This window comes from Hemitrygon akajei, chromosome 2 (assembly GCF_048418815.1).
Source record: "Hemitrygon akajei chromosome 2, sHemAka1.3, whole genome shotgun sequence".
Classification (NCBI taxonomy): domain Eukaryota; kingdom Metazoa; phylum Chordata; class Chondrichthyes; order Myliobatiformes; family Dasyatidae; genus Hemitrygon; species Hemitrygon akajei.
Genome location: NC_133125.1, coordinates 40,916,679 through 40,932,378, shown reverse-complemented (window position 1 = coordinate 40,932,378; position 15,700 = coordinate 40,916,679). Strand labels below are relative to the sequence as shown.

At 39.5% G+C, this 15,700-nt stretch overlaps 1 protein-coding gene across 2 annotated transcripts in view; it reads right to left on the bottom strand.

Moving 5' to 3' along the window:
- The window catches only part of ntrk2a (neurotrophic tyrosine kinase, receptor, type 2a), a 240,500-nt gene that overhangs the window by 160,521 nt on the left and 64,279 nt on the right, over positions 1-15,700 (bottom strand). Inside the window, exons 8-10 of one of the 2 annotated variants that reach the window (XM_073070915.1) lie at positions 15,233-15,535; positions 3,410-3,442; positions 1,624-1,721 (exon numbers count right to left, since the gene is read on the bottom strand). In XM_073070915.1, coding sequence (XP_072927016.1) covers positions 1,624-1,721; positions 3,410-3,442; positions 15,233-15,535 — 434 coding nt within the window. The remainder of the gene's footprint in view (positions 1-1,623; positions 1,722-3,409; positions 3,443-15,232; positions 15,536-15,700) is intronic. The other variant, XM_073070924.1, reaches the window with a different exon arrangement.

Genomic DNA, 15,700 nt, shown 5'->3' with positions numbered 1-15,700 from the left:
TATTCCAGTTAATTGGGGCAGCCACTTAATTGGGACAACTCTTAAAGAACAAAAACTAATGGAGAAAACTGCCAGGATTCCCTTCATTTATTTGGGACACCATGCTACTTAATTAGGGCAGGAGACTGCTGCCGAACAAATTCTAACCAGCGCACTTGTGCAGCTGTTAGACACTACAGTGTGCTTAGAGTGAACAGTTTTTAAATAGGTCAGTTGCGTGTGTTTGGGTTCAAAAAGCAGTCATTTTTGTCACTGATGGTTGATGAGAAATAAGCAGTAAGAATTCAGAACTGTTTCACTCATTACAGATTCAAGCATTCAGGCTTTGAGATGGCAGAAACAACAGGGAGTGAAAATGAAACGATTTAACTACTTCAACATAAGGAACTATGAAGAATTTGAAGGTATTAACAATCATTTTGAATGTTACAATGAAAATGAAGATTTGGAGTATGCAATTATTGAGAACACTCTATGAAGGCAGTCCATTATCTGCACTAGGTGTCCGTGTGGAATTTGATCATTGTGAACACTGGGTGAATTCTTCCATCGGTAATGATTAGGAACTAATACACAGTTTTATAATACTATAGTGCTATTGGTGGTGTTATAATTTGTTCTGTATTTCATTTAAATACATAATTTGTCACTCATTTTATCTTTTCTATAACTCTAATTATTTCGATGAAACTTCAGCTAATTGGGGCAGCTACTTAATTGGGCCAGCTACTTAATTGGGCCAAAGTGTACTGATCCCAATGTGTTCCCGTTAACCAGAATCCACTGCATATGTACATGCTAAAACCCAGAACTCTACTTATCATGTTATTAACACAACTTCATAAAATATCTTTAAATCATGAAGGTGATGACCTGTTGAATGATTAATATTTGACATTGATGTGGCCAATGGTGAGTCACTATGGCAAATGGTCACTTTATCAATGGTTTTCTTTGCTTGCATAATGACTGCAGCTTTTTTGCTAAATCTTCCCTAGTGGTCTTCCTTCAGCCTGTAATATATTTGGATATACTGTTTCAATGGTTATTAAATACACATTTGTCATCCACTGATGACACTTAACTCGGAGTCCCTAAGACCATAACACATAGGAGCAGAACTAGGCCATTCAGCCCATTGAGTCTGCTCTGCTATTCCATCATGGCTGATCCCGGATCCCACTCAACCCCATCCACCTATAAGACCATAACACATAGGAGTCAGATGATTGAAGGTTCAAGTCCCACAGTGGACAGTTAAATTTACATTAAGCTGATAACTTAGTGCTGCACTGAGAGATGTTTCCAGATAAGAGGAAAAATAGAGTTCTTGCCTGTCCTCTCAAATGGATGCAAAAGATTCCATGGTAGATCACATACAAGTTCTCACTGATCTCCTAGCAAATATATATCCCTCAACCACCAATACTGACAAGAAAATTTTGTTTGGCTGTTACTAAAGCTTGCTATGATTCTAAGACACTACAGTTCAAAAGTAACTATTTCATGTCAAATTCCTTGAGGTTTTGAGAGATGCTACAAATATTTCTCTCTTTCTTATTCCTCACATATGCTTGATTAAGTCTGATCTGTCATTAACTAGTTTCTTCCAATGATACTTACAGCAATTCCATCTTCCATTGTCTTTTCTGTAACATTAGGTGGACCAATTGCAGTTGAATTATCTGAATTCACACCAAAGGTAATCTGGTCATATTCATCTGTAAGTGAGAGATATAAAATATTTCACATCCTATAATAGCAATGACAAACAGGAGGCTTATAACTATATATGTAAAACCATTATAAACCTACAGCAACCTCTAGAATATGGATCAATATCCAAAGTTAATCTTCTCTGATAATGCACTAATGGTACCTTTAAAAATTCAGTGTTCTCTTGTCCATTGTAGCCTAATAGACCCTTTCCATCACTTGTGTGTAGTTTTCCCTCCCCACAGTACAAACCAGAGTATTGTCAGGAAGCTATACCCACCAGATCTATCCACAAACTGGCTCATAACTGCATGCAAGTTGTTGTTAGAACAAGCTCAGGTGTAAAACGTTTAAAGAAACATTGTTATTTCCTAAGTTAACTGCACATATTGTGCTGTACCCAATCGTTTTAGGAACGGTGTAGGAACTAACTGCTTGACGTAGCTAGCTCGCACACGTGTCTGTGTATTCCAAGAAGCACCACTCCCACCTTCCTTAAACTCATCAGCACCTCCTGTTCTATTCTCTTTTAAACTTTTCTAACTTCAAAATTAACCCCGATAAGATTCAATTGCTGTAATTGCTTTCAGTGCTGTCAATGGCATAGTACAAAAATAAATAGAACTGGAAGCTTGAAGAAAATCTAATAGCAAATTTTCCAGCATTTCAGTATTAAATTGGACATCATGCATCTCGGTTATTGAACTACTAAGTGGCATGTCAAAAGAAAATATTTCAATTGCGGGAGCAAACCTTTATGCAATTTATTGCTTTATCTATCATAAGAAGTTTACGTCACTCATACAATTCAATTATCTCCATTAGTAAAGAATTGGACTTTAATAATACCCAGATCACAACAGCTCACAAAAGGCATTGCTTTCTTCCATTTCTTGTTGTTTATTACAATGCTCACAATCACCAGCAGTCATAATGTGTATGAACAAGTTCATTATCTTCCAAACCAGTATAAGACACCACACAAAAAGGATTAGATCTAATGGTATTTCAGTAGGGTAACTGCTCATCCTTGAGAACTGAGAGGACTTACATTAAATATTCATATATTGGCTACATTCTCAAACTGACTTTTAAAGACGTATTTCAGAAATTGAACATAGACATAACCACCGCAATAAATGTGCATCTCATGTAAGAAATTTCCAATGTTTCTCGCTGAAGTTAGAATTTCATCCTATAGATTTTCAGTCTGGCCAGAGAATTCTGAACAATTCTTGAGAACTTGATGATAATTGTTTTGAATATTTTGCCTGGAATAATATAACATACTATTTACACACATCTACTGGAACACCTTCAAGAGAATATTACAGCTGTTTCTGTTTCTGATCAGATTTTTTAGTGGTTGTCAAACAAGAATGATCACTGTAGAGGAATAGAAAAATTATTTATACAGGAGTTCACTGTCAGCACAACAACAACCAGACCATGGTCAGACACAAATAAATTTACTTTGCTTTAGTCTTTAAAGATTTCCACAGATATCATTCTCTGATAATTTTGGGTGAACTTACTCATTTATTTTCCTAATGTGGTTAAATTCAAAGTAACTTTGAATTCTGTGCCATTGTGCATTGCCAACATTTTGTCTAGTAGAAAGATTACATAAATACTCAGCAATTTATATCTTTTTATCAATTTATATCTTATAATACCCTTTTCTTCCACTTACCATAATATCCAGGGTCGGTAATAGGTTCATTGCCTATATTTAAAGAAAAAGTCACATTGAGCTAAATACTTTTCAAGAACACATATATCGTTTTCAATTAATACAAAGTTTTTCCACAAAAAAAAAATCGAATTAATTTTTTCTGCCTCATGCCTGGAGTATTTGTATCAAATTCAACATTGGCTCCAAAGAAATGTCCTGGAATGGTGGCAAAAGTAGGCCTGCATCAGTGCTAGGCACAAGAATTGCACTGCAAATTGCCTGAAAAGAGATAACATAATTCTCATTCAGGTTTGAGTGCCGATATCCTTGGCCTACAATATTCCTAAAAATCTGGCATTTTGGTTAGCTTGGAGATCTCCAATATAATTAAGGGCATGATGCCAGACTGTGGTCACGACAATAGGCAGCAAATTGTTTTGGAAACATCTTCTTGGATTATTGAAGTCTTTTTGCCACTGGTTGCAGATCAATGTGATTTTCACTCCAATTTCCTGCTGTTCTTTTCTAGATATATTGACCAGAAAGGGGATTGGCTGGTGCCTGCAATTAGCCCAGGCTGTAAATAGTCAAGGAGATGAAAATAAGTGGGCAGCTTCACTTTCTGAGGAGCATTAATATGCACTGCCATTCAATCCCCATAGAATTAAACTGTAGAAAGTATTGAATGCTCCAGCAACAGTTGTGTAAAGGAATCTGTATCCCCTGGTGTCTCTTAGTTCCAAAGCTTATGACCTGTTGTCAGCACACAAAGAATCTTGAATTGGAAATTGTGCAGAGTCTCTGCAGTCCCCTTTCTAACTTTTTAAAAAATATTAGGACTTCATCAGCAATTCCAGGAGACTGATACAGCATGCATTCAATGAACTTACTTGAGAACTATAGTTTAACAACTGTCTCAAAATCTCCTCTGGTACACCTGCTTTCTACTTCTAGAACCATTTGCAAAAACAAGGCAAAACATTTAATACCTCCTTGATTTGAAACTCGGTGAGGGCAGGCATTGCAATGTGTGATTAACCTATGTCAGTTGATTTCTATGCCTATAGCAAGGCAAATTTACATAGGCTGCTGTTGGAAGTTGTTTAAGTAGACTGTATAACTGCTGCATACAGCCAGCACTAACCATACTATTTATTGGTTGTAAACCTCAACAGGGGACCTAATATTGAGTTTCTGGCACCATTCAAAGCTGGTCTGTACAACATAAAAGTCAGCCTGTTCCTCTTAAAAGAGGGGATTACAGCCAAAGCAGATGTTGTTAGGAGTTCAACAACTGATTGTGACCTAGGAAAATTAGATTGCGATTAGGCGGCAGAGAGTGACACCGTGGTTTTCCAATGCTCTACCACAGATCTTAGGAGAGAAGGTGCACCATAGAACTCTATCTGCCGAAGTCAGCAAGCCCTCCTGAAACACAATGTGTGAGTCAAGTTCAAATACTTAGTGTTCATCGAGTCATAGAGTACTACGGCACAGAAATTTAGCTGCTTCGGCCCATCTGGTCCACGCCTCAAGATTCAGGGGAGAAGATTTAGGACGGAGATGAGGAGAAACTGTTTTTTTCCAAAGAGTGGTGAATCTGTGGAATTCTCTGCCTAGGGAGGCAGTTAAGAAACAGTTAGATAGGTTTTTACATAATAAGCGAATTAAGGGTTATGGGGAAAAGGCAGATGGATGGAGCTGAGTTTATGGACAGATCAGCCATGATCTTATTGAATGGCGGGGCAGGCTCGATGGACCGGATGGCCTACTCCTGCTCCTATTTCTTATGTTCTAAACATGTTTCTCCCCCTAATCCCATCTACACTCACTCAGTCCGTAGCCCTTCATATTCCTGTCATCCATGTACCTATCTAAACTTATTTTAAATGTTGCAATGGAACCTGCATACACCACTTCCACTGACAGCTCACTCTAAACTCACACCACCTCAAGTGAAGAAATTCCTCCTCAGGTTCCCCTTAGACATTTCACTTTTAGCCCTAAACCGTGACCTCTAGTTCTAGTTTAACCCAACTTCAGGGAGAAAAGCCTGCATCTATTTAGTTTATCTATACCCCTCATAATGTTGCATGTGTTTATAAGATCTCTCTTCATTCTTCTATTATCCAGGGAATAATATCCCGTGCTATTCAATTTTCCTCTATAACTCAGGTCCTCAAGTTCTGGTAACATCCTTGTAAATTTTCTCTGCACTCCTTCAAGCTTATTAATATCTTTCCTGTGGGTAGGTGATCAGAACTGCACACAATACTCCAAATATGGCCTTACCAACATCTCATACATCATTAACGTAGCATCCCATCTCCTGTCAACAATGCTTTGGTTTATGAAGGCCAATACGCCAAAAGCTTTCTTTACAACCCTATCTACCTGTGAGACCACTTTTGAGGATCCATGGATCTGTATTCCCAAATGCTTTTGTTCTACTGCACACCTCCATGACCTAACATTCACTGTGTAACTTCTACCCTGGTTTGTCACCCCCGGAGTGCAACACCTCACACTTGTTTGCATTAAATTCCATCTGCCGTTTTTCAGCCCACTTTCCTCATGGTCCAGGTCTTTGCTGCAGGCTTTGATAGCCTTCCTCGCTGTCTGTTGTGCCCCCAATCTTGGTGTTATCTGCAAAGCTGCTGGTACAGTTTACCACATTATCATTATATCATTATCATTGATATAATTGACTTACGGCAACAGAACCAGCATGGATCCTTGTAGCATATTACTGGTCTCAGGTCTGCAGTCAGAGAGGCAACCAACTACTACCACTCTCCATCTTCTCCCACTAAGCCAATGCTGAATACAGTTTACTACTTTATTCTGAATTCCAAGCGACTTAACCTTCCGGACCAGTCTCCCATGGAGGCCTTGCTAAAGTCCAGGTAGACAACATCTACTACTTTTCCTTCATCAACATTCTTCGTAACCTCCTCAACCAACTCCATAATCTGGAAAGACATGACCTACCATGCACAAAGCCGTATTGACTATCCCTAATAAGGCACAACAGCACAGAAATCATTTAAATACTTATATGTCCCTTAAAATAACTACCATTAATTCACCCACAACTGACATCAGGCTCACCAGCCTATAATTTCCCAGCTTATTCTTAAATCCTTTCTTAGACAATGAAACAACTTTTGTTATCCTGATATCTCACCTGTGGCTAAGGAATTTTAAAAATATCTCTGCCCAGGGCCCCTATAATTTCTACAGTAGCTTCCCACCAGGTTTGAGGGAGCACCTTGTCAAGCCCTGGGAATTTGTTCACCCTAATCTGCCTCAAGACAGCAAGCATGTCCTCTTCTGTAATCCGGATACAACCCTTAAGCTCACTACTCTTTTGCTTCAGTTCAGTAAGCCCTATGTCTGTCTTCGAAGTAAATACATATGCAAAAATATCACATTCTCCCCCACTGATTTTCGAGATGGCTAATTTTGTTCCTTGCTTTTGCACTTAATATATCTGTAGAAACTCTTGGGATTCTCTTTCCCCTTGTCTGCCAGAGCAACTTCTTGTACTCTTTTAACCATCCTGATTTATCTCTTACAAGTTCTTTTGCATAATGCCTCATTTTATCCTAGCTGCTTATACCTGCTATGTGTTTTCTTCTTTTTCTTAACCTGGGCCTCAATATCCCTCGAAAGTCAAAGTTCACTAAACCTGAGAGCCTTGCCTTTTATTCTAACAAACTCTGTCCTCTCAATATTTCATTTTGAAGGCCTCTCGCTACCAAGCATCCCTTTGCCCAAACTAATCCACTTCTGCCAGACCCCTCTGATGCCATCAAAATTAGTCTTTCTCCAATTCAGAATTTCAACTCAAAGTCCAGTCCTATCCTTCTCCTTAATTATCTTTAAAGGAATGAAATTATGATTACTGGATCCAAAATGTTCCCTTACATATACTTCTGTCACCTGCCCTGTTTCATTCCCTAAGAGGAGATCCAGTGCCATGCCTTCTCTAGCTGGGACCTCTATATATTGATTAAGGAAACTTTTCTGAACAAATATGACAAACTCTATCTCGTTCGGTTCTTTTACCGTATGTGAAATGTTAAAATCACCTATTATCACAACCTTGTATTTCTTGCAATTGTCCGCTATTTTTCACAAATTTGCTTATCTAAATCCAGCTGACTAGCCCACCAGTACATCCTCTGAGAATTGCCATGACATTTTCCCATTTGAGTAAGGGTATTGTTCAACAGCCACATGAGTGATCAAAGTCACTCTTCAAACACTGTAACACAGTATATGCAAAACAAGCTTCAGGCGTTTCCCAACCAAATGCAGTGCCATTCCTCATCTAACAATAAATTCTATCAATCAGCACTTGTATCTAACATTCATGCGCTCCACAAAAGCAGTGTAGCAAACTTCACACCCATGTCTCAGCTTGCATACACTGCCAACTGCTCAACCGTGACAAGTTCATCCTCCACAAGAACACTTATTTCCCTGTGTTCTGCAGAATAATACAATGAATAACTGCAGCCATTAACAGTGAATCAGGTACATCTACAACAGCACATTCCCACCACAATGAAAGTATTGCTCATCACAGCTACAGCAATTACTCAACACGTGGCCATTGACAGGGATGAAGCCATAGAAAATGATAGTATCCTCTTAACTCATTGTCCTCTTCAGTAATTTCAACCCACTATTATAAATGTTTGGGACTATATATGTATATGTTTGGGATTATTTATGTTCTGTTATCTTCTATTAACAGGATCAGAGAAATAGCAAGGGCTAGGACAGTTGCTGAATAGGAAACTGGGATTGTGCTTACCAGCGTCACATTTGGAAATGTAGCGCAAAGAAGTTCTGGCTTAAAGGGAACCATTCCCTCCTTTACATTTCCTTCCCTCTTCCCTTTCACCTGCGGTTTGCTCTGCAGCTGTTGGGAGGGAATGTATGCTTTCCATGGTGAGTTTGGGCAGTGTGCACCAAGTGAGAGCACAGAAGCGTGTGGGGCTCTCCAGAGTAACACAAGCACGCTGGTGCTCTGGTCTATCATATCTTGTGTGGCTGTATAATTGATGTTGGCCACATGTGCGTAGGGTTGTGCACCAGAATCAAGGACAGCCTAGTGGCTTGGCAGGCAGTGCTACTGCTTCACAGCTCTTGGCCCAAAGTCAAACCTCATGTCATTTACTGGGTTGTATTGTGATTGCGTGTCTTCCTTGAGATCAAACTGGTTTCTTCTAAGTGATCCAGTTTCCTCCCACACCTTTTACTGGCCAATAGAAATTACTCCCAGTGTTGGTACAAAACAATTAAAAGGGAAATGATGGACATGAGACAGAGAGAGAGAAAGGTACAAGGCTATACATTAATATGAGGGGGTCAGCGTGAGTCTAGTGAGTTGAATTAGTTGAAAAGCAAATAAAGCTAAATTCAATCTTACAGGAGAAGCATATTTCAAAATTAAAGCCAATACTGATCACCACTAGAAACAACTACAATACTTTCTTAGAATCATAGAGTCACAGATAATTACAGCACAAACCTGACCCTTCAGCCCATGCAGTCCATGTCGAACCATTTAATCTACCAAGTCCTATAAACGTGTACCCGGACCATGGCCCTCCATACCCCTCCCATCCATGTACCTGTCCAAACCTCTCGTAAATATTGAAATTGAACCCACATCTACCACTTGCACTGGCGCCTCATTCCACGCTCTCACCATCCTCTGAGTGAAGAAGTTTCCACTTATGTTCCCCTTAAACTTCACACATTCCCCTTAAACTTAACCCATGACCTCTAGTTGGAGTCTCACCCAACCGCAGTGGAAAAAGCCTACTTGTATTTACCCTATCTATGCCCCTCATAATTTTGTATATTTCAATTAAATCTTCCCTTAATCTTCTACATTCTGGGGAATAAAGTTCTCACCTAGTCAGTTTTTTCTTATAACTCATGTCCTCCGGTCGCAGCACCATCCCTGTAAATTTAATCTATACTCTCTTCTGGAGGCTGGTGACCAAAACTGCACACAATACTCCAGATTAGGCCACATCAATGTATTATACAACTTCAACTTAACATCACAACTCCTGTACTCATAACTTTGATCTATGATGGCCAATCTGCCAAAAGCTTTCTTTACCCCTTTATCAACCTGTGACACCACTTTCAATGAATTATGGACCTGTAATCCCATATCCCTTTGTTCTACCACACTCCTTAATGCCCTACTGTTCACTGTGTAAGACCTACCCTGGTTAGTCCTCCCAAATTACAACACCTCACACTGTCAGCATTAAATTCTAACTGCCATTTTTCAGCCCATTTTTCCAGCTGGTTCAGATCCTGCTGCAAGCTTTGATAGTCTTCCTCGCTACCCATTACACCTGCAACCTTGGTGTCATCAGCAAATTTGCTGATCCTGTTAATCACATTATCATCCAGATCACTGATATATAGATGGCAAACAGCAACGGATCAGCATCAGTCCTGTGACACTCTTTAGTCACAGGCCTCCAGTCAGAGAGGCAGTCATCTACTACCTCTCTCTGGTTTCTCCTGCAAAGCCAATATCTCATCCAATTTACTACCTCATCTTGAATGCCAAGCGACTGAACCTCCTTGACAGGCCCCATGTGGGACCTTGTCAAATGCCTTTGCTTAGATAACATCCACTGCCCTAACGTGAACTTTCCTGGTAACACCAGAGCCCTTGTTGCTCAGCAGTCACATTCTTGCTGCTGTCGTGGCAAAGCTGCAGCACATAGCAAGGAGACTGAGCATGGTGCACTGTGTGTGTACACTAGTTAGAGACTGAGGAAAAGAAATTTCTTTGTGATACATCGCCAAGGTGACATGTGATATGTTTGCAGACAGTGGCATTGCGCAAAGCAGAAACCAGCAATTCAGGCAAAGCCATTCCAGTTGCTGGCCTCGGGAAGAGGGAGTGAAGTGCAGTCAGTTGTATTTCCTTTACATTAGACCGGTCAGAATACTGGGAGCTATTGGAAATATGTTCGGTCCAAGACTAGTAGTAGCACAAAGCATAAGCCACATTGATTCCCATCTCAATCTGCTTGCTTTATACACTCATTGGCAACTTTATTAGGTACAGGAGACTCAACATGTTGAGCATTCAGAGATGGCTCTTCTGCACACCACTGTTGTAACATATGGTTATTTGAGTTACCATCACCTTCCTGTCAGCCTGAACCAGTCTGGCCATTGTTCGCTGTCCTCTCTCATTAACAAAGTGCTTGTGCCCACTGGATGTTACTTTATTTTTTGCACCATTCTCTGTAAGTTCTAGAGAATGTTGTACATGAAAATCCCAGGAGATCAGCCATTTCTGAGATACTCAGACCACTCTATCTGGCACCAACAAACATTCCATGGTCAAAGTCACTTAGATCACATTTGTTCCCCATCTTGATTTTTGGTCCGAACAGAAGCTTAACCTCTTGACCATGCCTGGCTGTATTTATGTGTTGAGTTGCTGCCATATGATTGGCTGATTAGATATTTGCATTAACGAGCAGGTGTACAGGTGTACCTAATGAAGTGGCCATGAGGCATATGCTTCAGCTGAATGCCATATCCACATCTTCAATAGAACAGAGCTCAGTTCAATTCATCTCACAAATACTGTATGTGCATAACCAAATTTTGCAATATCTAGAATTCATTTTTATTACTTCTACCCCTCTTTAATTCTGAATATTTAAGTCTTGTATTTCCTCTTATATTATCAGCCAGCTTTTCTTTGTTTTCTTCCAGAATGTATTCCCAGTTAGTGAGAATGAATTCAAAGTCAGAGTACAAGGTGAAACTGACTTTGTACTGCTTTTAGCAGCATTTACCTTAATTTTGCAACATGCTTTCACTGTAAAATTCAATTTATCTTTATCTGTTTTTCCAAATAATGAAATCTATCCTTTGAAGTGTCCCTTTTTAGCTTTAAGGTAGTATAATTAACATAAAATTCACTCTAGATCTTAAGATGCCTTATTGCTAATGCAATACCGTAGCTTAGTCTCAGCTTCATTACTCATTCATTTTGGCAGAAATTTGTGATATCTTCTTATTGGATATTAAAATAATATAGTTTGTAAGAAATAGTAATCCATTACTTTTAATCATTAGGTCATTGCTCAAGCCGGGAAAATTAATTATGACTCAGAGATGAGATCAAAACAGAGAAACATGTCAAATGAGGAGATGATTTTATAGTTTCTGAGTATTACAATAAATTCTGTTTGCTACTGCCACATCATGGTATCATCATGGTGATGTGACACCATAAAGAACACTAACAATGGACTCAGAAACTAAGGTACAAATATTATGAGCCATAGTATACAATATGTAACCAGGTCTTTCAACCTAACTTGCTCATGCTGAACAAGTTGCCTACCTGAACTAATCCCATCTGCCTGTGTTTGTCCTAAACTTTTGCTATCCAAATAAATATCAAAACATTGCTTTATTAACAATCAACAAAAGCAATGCAGAATCTGTTGATCAAAGTGAGGATGTTGGTACAAGGAATAAAGAAATCTCCATTCCTGTGTCCCATCATGCACTCCCAGGGTAGGGTGATGGAGGTTAGATGCAATGAAGCTTCTTCTACATTGTCCCATCTTATAGGTCTGGAATTGACCAGCACCTGAGTGGGCTCCTGCTATGCAAAATGTGTGCTTAGTCCACTTGGCAGTACCTCAGTTGCATTTGCTCCCAGTTAATAAACAGAAGTTTAAGGATTTCCAACCTTACTTACAAATCCCTCCTTGACCTCAATCATCCCTCTCCTCAATCTCCTCCAGTCCCTGAAGGATCAAAATATCTCCTCATTTCCAGCTCTGGTTTAATATTCATGCCGACTGCTATTGCTTCACCATTGGCCACTGCACCTTCAGCTGCCTATGCCCTATACGTCTTCCCTGGCTTTCCCATGTGACATCTCAACACTACAACTGCATAGCCTGAAGTCAAGCTTCATGGTAGTGCTACTTCTGTGGGATGTTCAGTCACGTTCTAGGTGTCATGTACATACACAATGTTGCTCAGATTAACCAGTGGAGAAAATTAACTCAGAACATTATGGAAGGGCTGTACAAATGTCATTATCTGTCAGAAAGTTAAAGATCTGGTATAAATAAAAGATAATATTCAAGTGATAAGGAATCTCATCACAAATTGCAAAGTGTGCAGATCCCGTGACACTCTTCCACACCACAGGATGATCACTGAGTGGACTATGCACACATTTCACACAGCAGGAGGACATTCAGGTGCCAGTCAATCCTGGTCACCTGTCTAGTGTGATAAAACTTGACGGGGATTCAATCTCAATGTACAAGACTTCTGGGATGGGAACCTAGACTCATTCACCATATTTGATTTTGCATCTGAGAGGGAACATCAGTCTGAGATGCTGCAAACTAATTGTCCCATCTGGGATTGGCTCACTTTGTAGTCCATTGATAGGCATGTTGGAAAGGAACGAGGGAAAGCAATTGTTCTTGGGACTCAGTTCATTCTGGGGTGTATTGTCAATTTATATATACATTCACACTCAAACCCAACCCATGTCTGTGTCAGCTTCTTATTTATGTAATTAGTAGCTCGTTTGAATCGAAGCACTAGAGAAGCTGAAGGTTAATGAGAGAATAAGGGAATAACAGGTTTGTATGAAATTAAATAAATTAATTCAATTAATAATGGCCAATATGAGATAATGAAATAAGTAGATGATAAAGGAAGTTGATGAGCTATAATGCAAAATAAATAAAGCCTCAAAAAAAGGCCAATCCATTTCTGCAAAGTGCACAAAAGTTATGTAAAAAAGAGACATGCAAGGAAAAATTTTCAATCCAAATTATTTTCTTTCCAGTGAAAAGGGATGATGTTGTCTTTGAGTTCTGCTGCATCTCCTTTCCAGTCGTAAATCCAGCAAATGGTCTCATTGCAAACTTCAGCCTAGACAACTGCCAAACTTCTAAGATTGCTGTATAGTTTTAAAGGGTATTAAGTGTGTGGCATTAACTCATTATGCAAATATCTGTTTCATTCAGCAAGAGAAACATGCTATCATCACCGTAAAGTTTGATATATAATCATTTTAATGAATTGTTTGTTTAAAATACTACACTTACCAAAGAATGGAAATATTTAATTCTTGAGGCAAGTTCTAAATGTCAGTTTAGATTGGTTACAGAGAACATAGAAGATAGCACAGTGCAGCATAGTACAGGCCCTTTGGCCTATGATGTTATGTTGACCTTTTAACTTATTCCAAGATCAGCCTAACCCTTCCCTCCTACAGAGCCCTCTATCTTTCATCCATTTGCCTATCCAAGTGTCTATTAAATACCCCTAATGTATCTGCCTCCACCACCAGCCTTGGTAATGCTTTCCACACACTTACCAGTCTGTATAAAAACCTACCCTATATTTTTCTCCAATCACCTTGAAATTATGCCCTTTTGTATTAGCCATTGACACTCTGCGGAAATGACGCCGTTGTCCACTCTATCTATGCCTCTTATCATCTTATAAACCCCTATCAAATCATCTCTTGACTTTCTTCGCTCCAGAGAGAAAAGCCCCAGTTTGCTCAACCTTTCCTCATAAGACATGCTCCCTAATCCAGGCAGTAGTCATTAAAATTCCATGACAACCTTCAACCAAAAGAGAAAGAAATTGCTGATCTTATCAAATTTTACCTCATTACCTTTATTAATTTAACACACCAAGATCACAAGACAAAGGAGCAGAAGCAGGCTATTTGGCCTATCGAGTCTGCTCCACCACTCCATGAGCTAAACTATTCTCCCGTCTAGTTCCAATTTCCAGCTTTTTTCCCATATCCCTTGATACCCTGACTAATTAGATATCTGTTAATCAACTCCTTAAAAACCCTCAAGGATTGGGCCTCCACAGCTGTATGTGGCAACGAATTCCATAAATCCACGACCTTCTGGCTAAAAAAATGTCTCCTCATCTCTGTTTTAAATGGGTACCCTCTAATTCTAAGACTGTGACCTCTTGTCCTGGACTCACCCACCAAGGGAAACAGCCTTTCCACATCTACTCTGTCCAACCCTTTCAACATTCGAAATGTTTCTACGAGATCCCCTCTCATTCTTCTATACTCTAATGAATACTATCCAAGAGCCAACAAACGCTCCTCATATATTAGCCCCTACATTCCAGGAATTATCCTCGTGAATCTTCTCTGAACTCTCTCCAACATCAGCACATCCTTTCTAAGATAGGGGGCCCAAAACTGCACACAGTATTCCAAATGGGGTCTCGCCAGTGCCTCATAGAGCCTCAACAACACCTCCTTACTCTTATACACTATTCCTCTTGAAATGAATGCCAACATAGCATTCGCTTTCTTTACTGCCGATCTAACCTGGTGGTTAACCTTTAGGGTATCCTGCACTAGGACCCCCAAGTCCCTTTGCACTTCCGATTTTTGAATCCTCTCCCCATCTAAATAATAATCTGCCTGATTGTTTCTTCTTCCACCAGATTCACTAAGTTAACTTGGCATTATTTATACATTTTTATATGCCTCCATATTTTCTGAGACTGAGTAAAACCCATCACTTTTGCATGATGCATAAAGTTTCTCAACCAATTGCTTGGTTATTAGTATTTAAGACACGGATCTTGTTCTGATGTGGGGCCTTCCTTCATATCACTACCATTGATTTTCTACGATATTACTCGGTTTTCAGAAGATATGATATCTAGTTAACAACACTTTGCACAACTGAATCTTTACAGATAGGCTGCAACAACGACAAACAATTCCAAAATACCCACCTGAACCAGGAGGATGGTGCATGAAATGGGCATAGATTGTGCCTTTGTCCTCTCCCAAATCATTGAACACATAGAGAGTGTAGTTCCCATTGTTCAGATGGGTCGGATTATCAAGCTGCAGGCAACCATGTTGCTCACTGACATTGTCCTCGTGAATCTGAGTGAGTATAAAAGCGGTCTCATTCAGGGGATAATTGTTGTGGTACCACTGAATTCTGGGTGGAGGATTACCAGTTATACTGAAAGGAATACACCAGCGATGATCTGGGATGGCCTCGCCCAATAGCATTACCTTGGGAGGAACTATAAGTAAAAAAACAGAAAGAATTATATTAATTTAACTTGTTGATACACAGAATGTGTTGAAGGTTATATTATAATTTCACCTCATAAGTGAGAATTAAAAAATATACTGTGAAGGGCCCTTGTCATTATATTTCACCACTGCTCTTTGACCTTGCTATTTGG